The following is a 16,719-nucleotide window of genomic DNA, read 5'->3' as shown; positions in this document are numbered from 1 at the left end:
ATGTGCCGGGGAAATAAATGGTAGTGGCAGATACACTTTCCAGGCTCCCGCTGGCTGCTGAAAAATCTTCAACGGAATCAGATGTGAAAGTGTATGTGGATTCAGTTCTGGCATCCAAATCCATTTCGTCAGGAAAGCTAGGGCAAATAAGAAAGGAGACACGTTTGGATGCAGACCTTCAAGAAGTTATTAAGTATATAAAAGGAGGTTGGCCAGATTGCTGGGCAGCCTGGATGTCTTTAAGTTCTTACCAGTCAGAGAGGTCACAGCTCACAGAGCTGGATGGGCTAGTGCTCTTCCAAGACCGCATTGTCATTCCTATTAGCATGTGGTAGGAGATGTTAAGCAGGATTTATTATGGCCACTTGGGCATTACAAAGTGCAGAGAAAGGGCAACTACGGCAGTATGGTGGCTTGGGATCAGTTCCAACATTGCAAGCCATGTGTCAAAATGTGCCTTTCGACCCCGGAACACCGGACTACTCAGAGAAGGGAGCCCTTGATTTCTACCCCGCTGCCTGCAGGCCCATGGCAGGAAATAGCTGCAGATTTGTGCGAACTAAATGGGAAGAAGTACCTAGTCGTGATTGACTACTATTTCAGGTATTTAGAGATTGCACCCTTGAATGAGATCACCAGTCAAGCCATTATCACGTGTCAAAAGCTTGTTTGCCCGGTGGGGCATACCAATGGAGAGCGTCCTATTACCTTAGCAGGCGTCTTCCATTTCTTCTCATCATCCAGTTTAACTCTGACACTTTTGCCCACATTCAGCTCCTGCAAGGGCACCTCACAGAGTGTTTTCTGTCGTAGAAGAATCGGTAACTCCTTTTCGCCTCTTATAGTCGCTGAAGGGGGATCATGTCAGAGATTTGAGACTCCTATCTTTTATAGTATTTTTTTAGGAGATATTCCTTCCATTAATATACGTATTGTATTGTTAAAGGGACAGTCAACACCAGCATTTTTGTTGTTTAAAAAGAAAGATAATCCCTTTATTACCCATTTCCCAGTATTGCATTACCAACACTGTTATAGAAATCAACTTTTTACCTCTGTGATTACCTTGTATCTAAGCCTTTGCAAACTGCCCCCTTATTTCAGTTCTTTGGACAGACTTGCATTTTAGCCAATCAATGCTCACTTCAGGGTAATTTCACGTGCATGAGCTCAATGTTATCTATATGAAACACATGAACTAATGCCCTCTAGTGGTCAAAATGCATTCAGATTAGAGGCAGTCTTCAAGGTCTAAGAAATTAGCATATGAACCTCCTAGAATTAGCTTTCAACTAAGAATACGAAGAGAACAAAGCAAAATTGGTGATAAAAGTAAATTGGAAAGTTGTTTAAAATTACATTCCCTATTTAAATCATGAAAGTTTTTTTTTGGACTTGACTGGCCTCAATACATGATATCACTCACAGAAAACAAGAACCACTAGCAATATGGAAAAATAATAATTACAATCACAACACGCTTGAAAAACAAATATTTGAATGTCTTTTTTATTAGGGTAAAGTAGTCTCACTAGATAGAACGATAATCTCCTCATTAAACTTATAGACATGAGAAAGGGTTTGACCTTGTGCAATCTGCAGTGTTCTAGAGGCGTAGTCTGGGTCTTGAACCTAAACCTCATTCAAGCATGCAGAATTCCTAAAAACTCTATTACCCTTATCAAAAATCTTTTCTCATGGCTAAGTCCCTCTGTTGGATAGCTGACAAGGCTATCTTGTTATTAATTTTATATTTTTTCTTTGATTGATTTTAAACTTTTAAAAGTTTTGTTTTGTGCATATATTAGAGTGGACAGTTTTATAATAGCAGTTTTTCCTTATTAATTAATTTGTTTAGGACCATATTACAAGTGGAGCACTAAATATTGCTTTCTTGAAAGTGAGATTTGCGCTCCACTGAGTAATACCAGCACACACTACAAGTTGACTGGAATGCAAACGTGAGCTTGCGTTCGCATTGCAGGGAAGCATTGCATTTATGAGAGTGCGCTTCCATAGTTTCCAATGGGAGCCTTGTTCTAATGCCGTCAGACAGGGCACAAAATCTAAGCGCAGCAAAGGGGGTAAGTAGCGCAGCACTATTAAATATATATGTATATGATTATATACATTTTTATTTATGTGTTAATATGTGTATAAACATATTGTAAAACACACACATATATATATATATATATATATATATATATATATATATATATAAAATCATATACATATATATTTAAAGGGAACACACAGTTCCTATAGACCGCAATGTAAAGGCACTTTTCAGAGCCCTTTTTTTCTAACACCCTACTCCCGCCAGCTTTACCCCCCAAATACTGCCTAGTGCAGTTATTTTATTAAAAAATAAAAATGCTACCATTTTTATTTTTTAATAAAATACACTACACTGTATTTTTGGGGCATTTGGGGCACATTTATAAAATTAACCATAGATATGGCTGGTTATATATCGTATGACCGCAAGTGGGCAAATGTGTGGGCATAAATTAGTGCTCCATTTGTAATCCAGCCCATAGTAAGCTTTGAAGGCATTTTTTGTTATGCAGTAAAGAGGTTATAAGATAGGTACAGGTAAATATTTAAATATTGCACTTTTTAAGATGTGTTGTTACCACAAATGATTTTTAAGTGAGATACTAGTTTCAGGATTAGTTTACATTAAAAAGAAATAATTATTTTCAAATGTAACATTTCAAAGAATAAATATATCCTAAAGTGAAACTTTTGAAGCAAAATATATAGAAGTGTGGTCTCTAAAAACAATCTACCTCTAAATTATTATGGAGAAAAAAATCAACAAAATACATAGTAAGTCTATCTATATCTCTTTTCCCAATTTACTTTAAGAGCATAGAATATACACTAGCTGTGAGTATTTCTTATTTACAAGTTGTATTTTAGTGATGCTGTATAAATAATTAGCTTGCTCTATTCACAGTATTCCATTGCACCTTCAAATGTTGGATTTCAGATTGATCCCACAGGAAGAATATATACTACTACATTGTTTGATTACGAGAACAGTACAAACAGGTAATTAAGGCATCTTATTTTTTTGTGTTTTCCAGGCTGAAATTATTTATAAAAAATGCTGCACAAAAACTATTTGAAATAATATGCACAATCAGAAATGTGTCAGTAAACATTGCTCTGTAAATATACTTGCAAGTATATGGTTGCACCTCACTGATGATGACCATTCTATGCTGAAACGTGTGTATGCAGTTGACTATATATCTCGGGGAAGAGTATAATGAATACAGTTCCATAAGAGGTGGCTACTTAGGTAGAATGAAAATAATCTGTAAGGGGTGATGATTTTTGAGATGTAACCAGATAGAGAATTGGTTTATACAGAGTAATGGCCTATAAGCACGTGCTCACATAGACTTGGCTTGGTGATCTGTACCTATTGAGGAGTGAATGCATGGGGGTCCATTTATTAATGTGCGGACGGACATGATCCGATAAAGCGGATCATGTACGCAGCACATCGATAAATGCAGACAGCGTTTATCATTGCACCAGCAGTTCTTGTGAACTGCTGGTGAAATATCACTCCTGCAGATTCGTGGCCAATCGGCCGCTAGCAGGGGGTGTCAATCGAATATGATCGGGCGGATTGCTGTCCGCCACCTCAGAGTTGGCGGACGAGTTAAGGAGCAGCGGTTTAGGACCTCTGCTTCTTAACTTCCACTTCAGCCGGAACTGAAGTGGAGTGGGTCGGAGGAAGCATCCGCTGCTTCTTAAATAGACCCCATGGACTTTAAGTTTAAGGAATATGAAACTCAAAGATTTGCTTCATTCCCATGATATTCTTTGTTGAAGAGATATCTAGGTAGGTGGCTGCAGTACTACATGGCAGGAAATAGTGCTGTCATCTAGTGCTATTGCAAATGAATAACATTGTTACAAAGCTGCTGCCATATAGTGATCCAGGCACATACTCCTTCTGAGCCTAGGACCCTGTTTTTCATCAAAAAAATACCAAGAGAATGAAGAAAATGGGATAATAGAAGTAAAATAGAAAGTTGTATAAGATTGCATGCTTTGTCTGAATCTTGAAAAAAAAATTGGGCTTCATGTCTCTTAAAAGATCCATAAAGAACAATCAAGTAGAGGATGCATGAAAACAAGTAGTAATGAGTATCCGATTATATGACTGCAGACTTGATCAATACAGCAATAGCTCCTGATAACTGAGATACGCTGCAGGATTCAGAGTACACATTATAACTAGGGATGTGTGAAAGTTTTGCAACATTCAAAAAATGAAACAAATAAAATATTCTAACATTTGTTTTAATGTAATTGTATTTCTAATGCTTTCTTTAAATGTAATATTTGATTTAAGTTTTTCTAATAATTCGATTCAAATTATGCAATATTTGAATTAAAAAAATTTGAATCAATATATTTGTAATAATATTTCTAATGCTCTCTTTAAATGTAATTTTCAAATTATGCACTATTCGAAATAGAAAAAAATCGAATTGATATATTTGTATTTATTATGTATCAATTTTACTAAATTTCCTACCACATGAGCTGTTGAACTTCTGAATAGTATTTGTTAAATCGAATGTTACCTTTGAAATTTCGAATGTGGATATTCAATCCAATTATGAACATTCAAAAAATAAACGTAACATTCGAAAACTGAAAATAACATTTGATTACCGAATTTTAATGGATATTAATTTTTATCCACATTCGATTGTCCAAAATGAATGTCCACAGGACTATTCATTCTACCAAACAAATTACACTTTGAGCACATTTGCCCATCCCTAATTATAACTGTGGCAGAAGACTGGATAATTACAGTAATACTTGACTGGTAACTGAGATCTGTTGCAGGGTCTGCATATAGAACACAGTTGTAGCAGATGACTGGATAATCACAGTATTACTTGACTGGTAACTGAGATATGTTGCAGGGTCAGGGTATACAACAGAGTTGTGTCCAGGATAAATACAGCAGGAAACAAAACAGAATACAGATGGGTACTTGTGGTCAGTAGAACAAAGGCAAAGGTCATCAGGCAGGACAGAATTAACTTGAAATAGTAGGAAAAGGCACACTGGAACAGACACTAACGGCTAGATTTAGAGTTTTGTCGGTAACGACCCGCGTAGCTAATGCTGGCTTTTTTCCCCCTGCACCTTTTAAATATCGCTGGTATTTAGAGTTCACAGAAGGGCTGCATTAGGCTCCAAAAAGGGAGCTCATAGCATATTTACCGCCACTGCAACTCTCAATACCAGCGGTGCTTACGGACGCGGCCAGCTTCAAAAACGTTCTCGTGCACGATTCCCCCATAGGAAACAATGGGGCCGTTTGAGCTGAAAAAGCAGCGTTCAGCTCTTAACGCAGCCCCATTGTTTCCTATGGGAAAACACTTCCTATGTCTGCACCTAACACCCTAACATGTACCCCGAGTCTAAACACCCCTAACCTTACACTAATTAACCTCTAATCTGCCGCCCCCGCTATCGCTGACCCCTGCATATTTTTTTTAACCCCTAATCTTCTGCTCCGTACAACGCCGCAACCTACATTATACCTATGTACCCCTAATCTGCTGCCCCTAACACCGCCGACCCCTATATTATATTTATTAACCCCTAATCTGCCCCCCACAACGTCGCCGCCAGCTACCTACAATTATTAACCCCTAATCTGCCGACCGGACCTCACCGCTACTATAATAAATGTATTAACCCCTAATCCGCCTCACTAACCCTATAATAAATAGTATTAACCCCTAATCTGCCCTCCCTAACATCGCTGACACCTAACTTCAAGTATTAACCCCTAATCTGCCGACCGGACCTCACCGCTACTCTAATAAATGTATTAACCCCTAAAGCTAAGTCTAACCCTAACACTAACACCCCCCTTAATTAAATATGATTTTTATCTAACCAAATAAATTAACTCTTATTAAATAAATTATTCCTATTTAAAGCTAAATACTTACCTGTAAAATAAACCCTAATATAGCTACAATATAAATTATAATGTAGCTATTTTAGGAATAATATTTATTTTACAGGCAACTTTGTAATTATTTTAACCAGGTACAATAGCTATTAAATAGTTAATAACTATTTAATAGCTACCTAGTTAAAATAATTACAAAATTACCTGTAAAATAAATCCTAACCTAAGTTACAATTAAACCTAACACTACGCTATCAATAAATTAATTAAATAAAATACCTACAATTATCTACAATTAAACCTAACACTACACTATCAATAAATTAATTAAATAAAATACCTACAAATAAATACAAATAAATAAACTAACTAAAGTACAAAAAATAAAAAAAGCTAAGTTACAAAAAATAAAAAAATTAATTACAAACATAATAAAAATATTACAACAATTTTAAGCTAATTACACCTACTCTAAGCCCCCTAATAAAATAACAAAGCCCCCCAAAATAAAAAAATACCCTACCCTATTCTAAAATTAAAATAGAAAAGCTCTTTTACCTTACCAGCCCTTAAAAGGGCCTTTTGCGGGGCATGCCCCAAAGAATTCAGCTCTTTTGCCTGTAAAAAAAAACCCATACAATACCCCCCCCCCAACATTACAACCCACCACCCACATACCCCTAATCTAACCCAAACCCCCCTTAAATAAACCTAACACTAAGCCCCTGAAGATCTTCCTACCTTATCTTCACCACACCGGGTATCACCGATCCGTCCAGGCTCCGAAATCTTCATCCAAGCCCAAGCGGGGGCTGGAGATCCATCATCCGGCTGAAGTCTTCTATCAAGCGGCAAGAAGAAGTCCAGAAGAGGCTCCAAAAGTCTTCATCCTATCCGGGCAGAAGAGGAGATCCGGACCGGCAACCATCTTCATCCAAGCGGCATCTTCTATCTTCATCCGATGACGAGCGGCTCCATCTTGAAGACCTCCGGCGCGGATCCATCCTCTTCTTCCGATGTCCTAAGTCCGAATGAAGGTTCCTTTAAATGACGTCATCCAAGATGGCGTCCCTCGAATTCCGATTGGCTGATAGGATTCTATCAGCCAATCGGAATTAAGGTAGGAAAAATCTGATTGGCTGATGGAATCAGCCAATCAGATTCAAGTTCAATTCGATTGGCTGATCCAATCAGCCAATCAGATTGAGCTTGCATTCTATTGGCTGATCGGAACAGCCAATAGAATGCGAGCTCAATCTGATTGGCTGATTCAATCAGCCAATCAGATTTTCCCTACCTTAATTCCGATTGGCTGATAGAATCCTATCAACCAATCGGAATTCGAGGGACGCCATCTTGGATGACGTCATTTAAAGGAACCTTCATTCGGACTTAGGACGTCGGAAGAAGAGGATGGATCCGCGCCCGAGGTCTTCAAGATGGAGCCGCTCGTCATCGGATGAAGATAGAAGATGCCGCTTGGATGAAGATGGTTGCCGGTCCGGATCTCCTCTTCTGCCCGGATAGGATGAAGACTTTTGGAGCCTCTTCTGGACTTCTTCTTGCTGCTTGATAGAAGACTTCAGCCGGATGATGGATCTCCAGCCCCCGCTTGGGCTTGGATGAAGATTTCGGAGCCTGGACGGATTGGTGATACCCGGTGTGGTGAAGATAAGGTAGGAAGATCTTCAGGGGCTTAGTGTTAGGTTTATTTAAGGGGGGTTTGGGTTAGATTAGGGGTATGTGGGTGGTGGGTTGTAATGTTGGGGGGGGGTATTGTATGTTTTTTTTACAGGCAAAAGAGCTGAATTCTTTGGGGCATGCCCCGCAAAAGGCCCTTTTAAGGGCTGGTAAGGTAAAAGAGCTTTTCTATTTTAATTTTAGAATAGGGTAGGGCATTTTTTTATTTTGGGGGGCTTTGTTATTTTATTAGGGGGCTTAGAGTAGGTGTAATTAGCTTAAAATTTTTTGTAATATTTTTATTATGTTTGTAATTAATTTTTTTATTTTTTGTAACTTAGCTTTTTTATTTTTTGTACTTTAGTTAGTTTATTTAATTGTATTTATTTGTAGGTATTTCATGTAATTAATTTATTGATAGTGTAGTGTTAGATTTAATTGTAGGTATTTTATTTAATTAATTTATTGATAGTGAAGTGTTAGGTTTAATTGTAACTTAGGTTAGGATTTATTTTACAGGTAATTTTGTAATTATTTTAACTAGGTAGCTATTAAATAGTTCTTAACTATTTAATAGCTATTGTACCTGGTTAAAATAAATACAAAGTTGCCTGTAAAATAAATATAATTCCTAAAATAGCTACAATATAATTATAATTTATATTGTAGCTATATTAGGGTTTATTTTACAGGTAAGTATTTAGCTTTAAATAGGAATAATTTATTTAATAAGAGTTAATTTATTTCGTTAGATTTAAATTATATTTAATTTAGGGGGTGTTAGTGTTAGGGTTAGACTTAGCTTTAGGGGTTAATACATTTATTATAGTAGCGGTGAGGTCCGGTCGGCAGATTAGGGGTTAATACTTGAAGTTAGGTGTCGGCGATGTTAGGGAGGGCAGAATAGGGGTTAATACTATTTATTATAGGGTTATTGAGGCGGGAGTGAGGCGGATTAGGGGTTAATAACTTTATTATAGTAGCAGTGAGGTCCGGTCGGCAGATTAGGGGTTAATAATTGTAGGTAGGGGGGGCAGATTAGGGGTTAATAAATATTATGTAGGGGTCGGCGATGTTAGGGGCAGCAGATTAGGGGTACATAGGGATAATGTAGGTGGCGGCGGTGTGCGGTCGGCAGATTAGGGGTTAAAATTTTTTATTAGAGTGGCGGCGATGAGGGGGGGCCTCGGTTTAGGGGTACATAGGTAGTTTATGGGTGTTAGTGTACTTTAGAGCACAGTAGTTAAGAGCTTTATGAACCTGCGTTAGCCCAGAAAGCTCTTAACTCCTGACTTTTTTTTCTGCAGCTGGAGTCTTGTCGTTAGATTTCTAACGCTCACTTCAGCCAAGACTCTAAATACCGGCGTTAGGAAGATCCCATTGAAAAGATAGGATACGCAATTGACGTAAGGGGATCTGCGGTATGGAAAAGTCGCGGCTGCAAAGTGAGCGTTAGACCCTTACCTACAAGACTCTAAATACCAGCGGTAGCCCAAAACCAGCGTTAGGAGTCTCTAACGCTGGTTTTGACGGCTAACGCCAAACTCTAAATCTAGCCGAGAGTGATCTGTAAACATCAAAGGTGGGGCATTGAACCTAGGACTGAGGATTTCTTAAATAGAGGCTGCTGAGATCAGGTGGAGGATAATTAATGAAACAGGTAAGTTCCAGCAGTAGAAAGGATAAAAGCTACGCCCCGAACAGCCTGATTGACAGGATCAGTGGACAGTAACAGCAAGCAGGCATGACATTTTCAATTTGTAATACCTGTGCTATTTAGCGCTGTTGGATTATCCATTGAAAGTATAGGTTGCCCTAGCGCAATGTTTGCCACGCTAACCTATCTCTGGTAAATGGCCCATATCTGATACTAGTTGGTCACAGTCTGGGCTATGCACACTTGCTTCATATTTTTTTACCATGATAATATTTACCTGTTGCAGCTGGGGTACTTAGTGCAAACAAATATGTAGGGGATACTTGAGAAACACAGCTCTAAATGTCAAATAGAAATGCATGGACAAGACACTGTCCTTACATGTCACTGTGTCATGATGCAGCCAGTATTACAGTGATGCAGAATATATTGTCACTTTATAAATAAATAGATAATATGTATATGATTTATCCTTTTATATTACCATATGTCCCTTTAATAAATGTTCTGACACATTAGTTTAAAACATGAACTCTGGTCCCATTTGCTAATTATGAGCAATGTTTAATGTTTAAAATTGAGTATACAATTTCATTAGAAATAGATTTAGTGGATGTCTATGATAATCAGCCCTCAACTGTTAATTTTGGTATTTTTTCTAAATCACACTATACAACGTTTCAATGTAAACAAAAAATAATTATCATTTTACATGAAGACTGGAATTGTAGTGCCAATTTACTATATATAGTTTTGTGTTTTATTATTTCTTTCATGTAATTAGCAAGAGTCCATGAGCTAGTTACGTATGGGATATACATTCCTACCAGGAGGGGCAAAGTTTCCCAAACCTCAAAATGCCTATAAATACACCCCTCACCACACCCACAAATCAGTTTTACAAACTTTGCCTCCCATGGAGGTGGTGAAGTAAGTTTGTGCTAGAGTCTACGTTGATATGCGCTTCGCAGCAGGCTGGAGCCCGGTTTTCCTCTCAGAGTGCAGTGAATGTCAGAGGGATGTGAAGAGAGTATTGCCTATTTGAATTCAATGGTCTCCTTCTATGGGATCTATTTCATAGGTTCTCTGTTATCGGTCGTAGAGATTCATCTCTTACCTCCCTTTTCAGATCGACGATATACTCTTATATACCATTACCTCTACTGATTCTCGTTTCAGTACTGGTTTGGCTTTCTACAAACATGTAGATGAGTGTCCTGGGGTAAGTAAGCCTTATTTTTTGTGACACTCTAAGCTATGGTTGGGCACTTTTATATAAAGTTCTAAATATATGTGTTTAAACATTTATTTGCCTTGATTCAAGATGTTCAATATTCCTTATTTCAGACAGTCAGTTTCATTATTGGGATAATGCATTTGAATTAAACATTTTTTCTTACCTTAAAAATTGACTTTTTTTCCTGTGGGCTGTTAGGCTCGCGGGGGCTGAAAATGCTTCATTTTATTGCGTCATTCTTGGCGCGGACTTTTTTGGGGCAAAAATTTTCTTTGTCATTTCCGGCGTCATACTTGTCGCCGGAAGTTGCGTCATGTTTTTGACGTTTTCGCGCCAAAAATGTCGGCGTCACCGGATGTGGCGTCATTTTTGGCGCCAAATAATGTGGGCGTCTTTTTTGGCGCTAAAAAATATGGGCGTCATTATTGTCTCCACATTATTTAAGTCTAGTTGTTTATTTGCTTCTGGTTGCTAGAAGCTTGTTCATTGGCATTTTTTCCCATTCCTGAAACTGTCATTTAAGGAATTTGATAAATTTTGCTTTATATGTTGTTTTTTCTATTACATATTGCAAGATGTCTCAGATTGACCCTGAATCAGAAGCTACTTCTGGAAAATCGCTGCCTGATGCTGGATCTACCAAAGTTAAGTGTATTTGCTGTAAACTTGTGGTAACTGTCCCTCCGGCTGTTGTTTGTGATGAATGTCATGATAAACTTGCTAATGCAGATAATATTTCCTTTAGTAATGTTCCATTACCTGTTGCTGTTCCATCAACATCTAATACTCAGGGTGTTCCTGTTAATATAAGAGATTTTGTTTCTAAATCTATTAGGAAGGCTATGTCTGTTATTCCTCCTTACAGTAAACGTAAAAGGTCTTTTAAAACTTCTCATTTTCCAGATTAATTTTTAAATGAACATCATCATTCTGATTCTGTTTCTGATGATGATTTGTCTGGTTCAGAGGATTCTGTTTCAGAGATTGACACTGATAAATCTTCATATTTATTTAAAATGGAATTTTACTTAAAGAAGTCTTAATTGCATTAGAAATAGAGGAATCTGGTCCTCTTGATACTAAATCTAAACGTTTAAATACAGTTTTTAAACCTCCTGTAGTTATTCCGGAGGTTTTTCCCGTCCCTGATGCCATTTCTGAAGTAATTTCCAGGGAATTGAATAATCTGGGTAATTCATTTACTCCTTCTAAACGGTTTAAGAAATTATATCCTGTGCCATCTGACAGATTAGAGTTTTGGGACAAAATCCCTAAGGTTGATGGGGCTATCTCTACTCTTGCTAAACGTACTACTATTCCTACGGCAGATAGTACTTCCTTTAAGGATCCTTTAGATAGGAAAATTGAATCCTTTCTAAGAAAAGCTTATTTATGTCCAGGTAATCTTCTTAGGCCTGCTATATCTTTGGCGGATGTTGCTGCAGATTCAACTTTCTGGTTGGAGGCTTTAGCACAACAAGTAACAGATCATAATACTCATAGCATTGTTAATCTTCTTCAACATGCTAATAACTTTATTTGTGATGCCATCTTTGACATCATTAGGGTTGATGTCAGGTATATGTCTTTAGCTATTTTAGCTAGAAGAGCTTTATGGCTTAAAACTTGGAATGCTGATATGTCTTCTAAGTCAACTTTGCTTTCCCTTTCTTTCCAAGGTAATAAATTGTTTGGTTCACAGTTGGATTCTATTATTTCAACTGTTACTGGGGGGAAAGGAACTTTTTTACCACAGGATAAAAAATCCAAAGGTAAATATAGGGCTGCTAATCGTTTTCGTTCCTTTCGTCACAATAAGGAACAAAAGCCTGATCCTTCCCCTACAGGAATGGTATCAATTTGGAAACCTTCTCCAGTCTGGAATAAATCCAAGCCTTTTAGAAAGCCAAAGCCAGCTCCCAAGTCCACATGAAGGTGCGGCCCTCATTCCAGCGCAGCTGGTAGGGGGCAGATTACGATTTTTCAAAGAAATTTGGATCAATTCGATTCACAGTCTTTGGATTCAGAACATTGTTTCTCAAGGGTACAGAATAGGTTTCAAGATAAGGCCTCCTGCAAGAAGATTTTTTCTTTCTCGCGTTCCAATAAATCCAGTGAAGGCTCAAGCGTTTCTGAAATGTGTTTCAGATCTAGAGTTGGCTGGAGTAATTGTGCCAGTTCCAGTTCTGGAACAAGAACTGGGGTTTTACTCAAATCTATTCATTGTACCAAAGAAGGAGAATTCCTTCAGACCAGTACTGGATTTAAAAATATTGAATCGTTATGTAAGAATACCAACATTCAAAATGGTAACTATAAGGACTATTCTGCCTTTTGTTCAGCAAGGGCATTATATGTCCACAATAGATTTACAAGATGCATATCTGCATATTCCGATTCATCCAGATCACTATCAGTTTCTGAGATTCTCTTTTCTAGACAAGCATTACCAGTTTGTGGCTCTGCCGTTTGGCCTAGCAACAGCTCCAAGGATTTTTACAAAGGTTCTCGGTGCCCTACTATCTGTAATCAGAGAACAGGGTATTGTGGTATTTCCTTATTTGGACGATATCTTGGTACTTGCTCAGTCTTCACATTTAGCAGAATCTCATACGAATCGACTTGTATCGTTTCTTCAAGAACATGGTTGGAGGATCAATTTACCAAAGAGTTTGTTGATTCCTCAGACAAGGGTAACCTTTTTAGGTTTCCAGATAGATTCAGTGTCCATGACTCTGTCGTTAACTGACAAGAGACGTCTGAAATTGGTTTCAGCTTGTCGAAACCTTCAGTCTCAATCATTCCCTTCGGTAGCCTTATGCATGGAAATTCTAGGTCTTATGACTGCTGCATCGGACGCGATCCCCTTTGCTCGTTTTCACATGCGACCTCTTCAGCTCTGTATGCTGAACCAGTGGTGCAGGGATTATACAAAGATATCACAATTAATATGTTTAAAACCGAATGTACGACACTCTCTGACGTGGTGGACAGACCACCATCGTTTAGTTCAGGGGGCTTCTTTTTTTCCTCCAACCTGGACTGTGATCTCAACAGATGCAAGTCTGACAGGTTGGGGAGCTGTATGGGGGTCTCTGACAGCACAGGGGGTTTGGGAATCTCAGGAGGCGAGATTACCAATCAACATTTTGGAACTCCGTGTGATTTTCAGAGCTCTTCAGTCGTGGCCTCTTCTAAAGAGAGAGTCGTTCATTTTTTTTCAGACGGACAATGTCACAACCGTGGCATATGTCAATCATCAAGGAGGGACTCACAGTCCTCTGGCTATGAAAGAAGTATCTCGAATACTTGTATGGGCGGAATCCAGCTCCTGTCTAATTTCTGCAGTTCACATCCCAGGTATAGACAATTGTGAAGCGGATTATCTCAGTCACCAAACATTACATCCGGGCGAATGATCTCTTCACCCAGAAGTATTTCTTCAGATTGTTCAATTCTCTGGACTTCCAGAAATAGATCTGATGGCTTCTCATCTAAACAAGAAGCTTCCCAGGTATCTGTCCAGATCCAGGGATCCTCAGGCGGAAGCAGTGGATGCATTGTCTCTTCCTTGGAAGTATCATCCTGCCTATATCTTTCCGCCTCTAGTTCTTCTTCCAAGAGTGATTTCCAAGATTCTAAAGGAGCGTTCGTTTGTTCTGCTGGTGGCTCCAGCATGGCCTCACAGGTTTTGGTATGCGGATCTTGTTTGGATGGCTACTTGCCAACCATGGACTCTTCCGTTAAGACCAGACCTTCTATCGCAAGGTCCTTTTTTCCATCAGGATCTCAAATCCTTAAATGTGAAGGTATGGAGATTGAACGCTTGATTCTCAGTCATAGAGGTTTCTCTGACTCCGTAATTAATACTATGTTACAGGCTCGTAAAACTGTATCTAGGAAGATATATTATCGAGTCTGGAAGACTTACATCTCTTGGTGCTCTTCTCATCATTTTTCCTGGCATTCTTTTAGAATTCCTAGAATTTTACAATTTCTTCAGGATGGTCTGGATAAAGGTTTGTCTGCAAGTTCTTTGAAAGGACAAATTTCTGCTCTTTCTGTGTTGTTTCACAGAAAGATTGCTAATCTTCCTGATATTTATTGTTTTGTTCAGGCTTTGGTTCGTATCAAACCTGTCATTAAGTCAATCTCTCCTCCTTGGAGTTTGAATTTGGTTCTGGGGGCTTTACAAGCTCCTCCGTTTGAACCTATGCATTCTCTGGACATTAAATTACTTTCTTGGAAAGTCCTGTTTCTTTTGGCCATTTCTTCTGCTAGAAGAGTTTCAGAGTTATCTGCTCTTTCTTGTGAATCTCCTTTTCTGATTTTTCATCAGGATAAGGCGGTGTTGCGAACTTCATTTAAATTTTTACCTAAAGTTGTGAACTCTAACAACATTAGTGGAGAAATTGTGGTTCCTTCATTATGTCCTAATCCTAAGAATTCTAAGGAAAGATCGTTGCATTCTTTGGATGTAGTTAGAGCTCTGAAATATTATGTTGAAGCTACTAAGGATTTCCGAAAGACTTCTAGTCTATTTGTTATCTTTTCCGGTTCTAGGAAAGGTCAGAAGGCCTCTGCCATTTCTTTGGCATCTTGGTTAAAATCTTTGATTCATCATGCTTATGTCGAGTCGGGTAAAACTCCGCCTCAAAGGATTACAGCTCATTCTACTAGGTCAGTTTCTACTTCCTGGGCGTTTAGGAATGAAGCTTCGGTTGATCAGATTTGCAAAGCAGCCACTTGGTCTTCTTTGCATACTTTTACTAAATTCTACCATTTTGATGTGTTTTCTTCTTCTGAAGCAGTTTTTGGTAGAAAAGTACTTCAGGCAGCTGTTTCAGTTTGATTCTTCTGCTTATAAATTCAGTTTTTTTCATTATAAGATTTAAACTTTATTTTGGGGTGTGGATTATTTTTTCAGCGGAATTGGCTGTCTTTATTTTATCCCTCCCTCTCTAGTGACTCTTGCTTGGAAGCTCCACATCTTGGGTATTTATTATCCCATACATCACTAGCTCATGGACTCTTGCTAATTACATGAAAGAAAACATAATTTATGTAAGAACTTACCTGATAAATTCATTTCTTTCATATTAGCAAGAGTCCATGAGGCCCACCCTTTTTGTGGTGGTTATGATTTTTTTGTATAAAGCACAATTATTCCAATTCCTTATTTTTTATCACCCCACTTCTTGGCTATTCGTTAAACTGATTTGTGGGTGTGGTGAGGGGTGTATTTATAGGCATTTTGAGGTTTGGGAAACTTTGCCCCTCCTGGTAGGAATGTATATCCCATACGTCACTAGCTCATGGACTCTTGCTAATATGAAAGAAATGAATTTATCAGGTAAGTTCTTACATAAATTATGTTTTTTAAATCTCTTTTCAGCTATATACTAACCGTAACCATAAGTGATGGAGCTCTTAGCAATACCGCAAGCATAAAAGTCTACATCACGAATGTGAATGATAACACACCTACGCTGTCTTGCGAGTAAGTACACGGAAATGGTTAGATATTTTATTCTTTTATGGGCAGTTTTTAGATAAATTTTGTGTAAGCTTGAATATCTGTGCTCTTAGCCGGGGTGTTCTGTATAATTTTCAGAACGCGGTATGTTTTCCTACCTACAGTAACAAGTACAGCCACACCTACATCTAAATCCCGCAGATGCAGAGGAAATAGAGCGGTTTCATACCCGCCACTTTTGTTTCAAACGGAGGCTGATGTTAAAAATAGTGATCGGATGGTTATATTTGGCTGTTTAAAGTGCAGATCTTGCTGAAACATAAAAAAATAAAACATAAACACAAAATATTATGTATGGTATTAGCTTTTGATGATGGCGTTAATTTTATAAATGTATTTTTCAGGCTATGTAAGCACAAATAATTGAAACATATCTCTAGCCTGAAAAATAAATTTATAAAATTAATGTTATCATCACAAGCTAATAACATACATAAAATTTTTATGTTTTAGCGACATCTGCACTCAAAACAACCAAATATAACCATCAGATCACTATTTTAACATCAGCCTCCGTTTCAAACAAACATGGCGGATATGAAAGTGCTCTATCTACATGTAGGCTTAGCCGTACGCGTTACGTAGGTAGGACAACGTAACAAGGTAGGCAAATATTACAGAACAGGGGCTCCATT

At 38.0% G+C, this 16,719-nt stretch overlaps 1 protein-coding gene across 1 annotated transcript in view; it reads left to right on the top strand.

The window, feature by feature from the left end:
* LOC128636363 (uncharacterized) overlaps nt 1-16,719 on the top strand; it is a 168,405-nt gene that overhangs the window by 53,357 nt on the left and 98,329 nt on the right. The window contains exons 7-8 of the mRNA XM_053689390.1: nt 2,966-3,060; nt 15,944-16,048. Coding sequence (XP_053545365.1) covers nt 2,966-3,060; nt 15,944-16,048 — 200 coding nt within the window. The remainder of the gene's footprint in view (nt 1-2,965; nt 3,061-15,943; nt 16,049-16,719) is intronic.

This window comes from Bombina bombina, chromosome 7, assembly GCF_027579735.1.
Source record: "Bombina bombina isolate aBomBom1 chromosome 7, aBomBom1.pri, whole genome shotgun sequence".
In the NCBI taxonomy this organism is placed as follows: domain Eukaryota; kingdom Metazoa; phylum Chordata; class Amphibia; order Anura; family Bombinatoridae; genus Bombina; species Bombina bombina.
The sequence above is the reverse complement of the archived record's forward strand: the minus strand, read 5'-3'. Positions and strand labels throughout refer to the sequence as shown.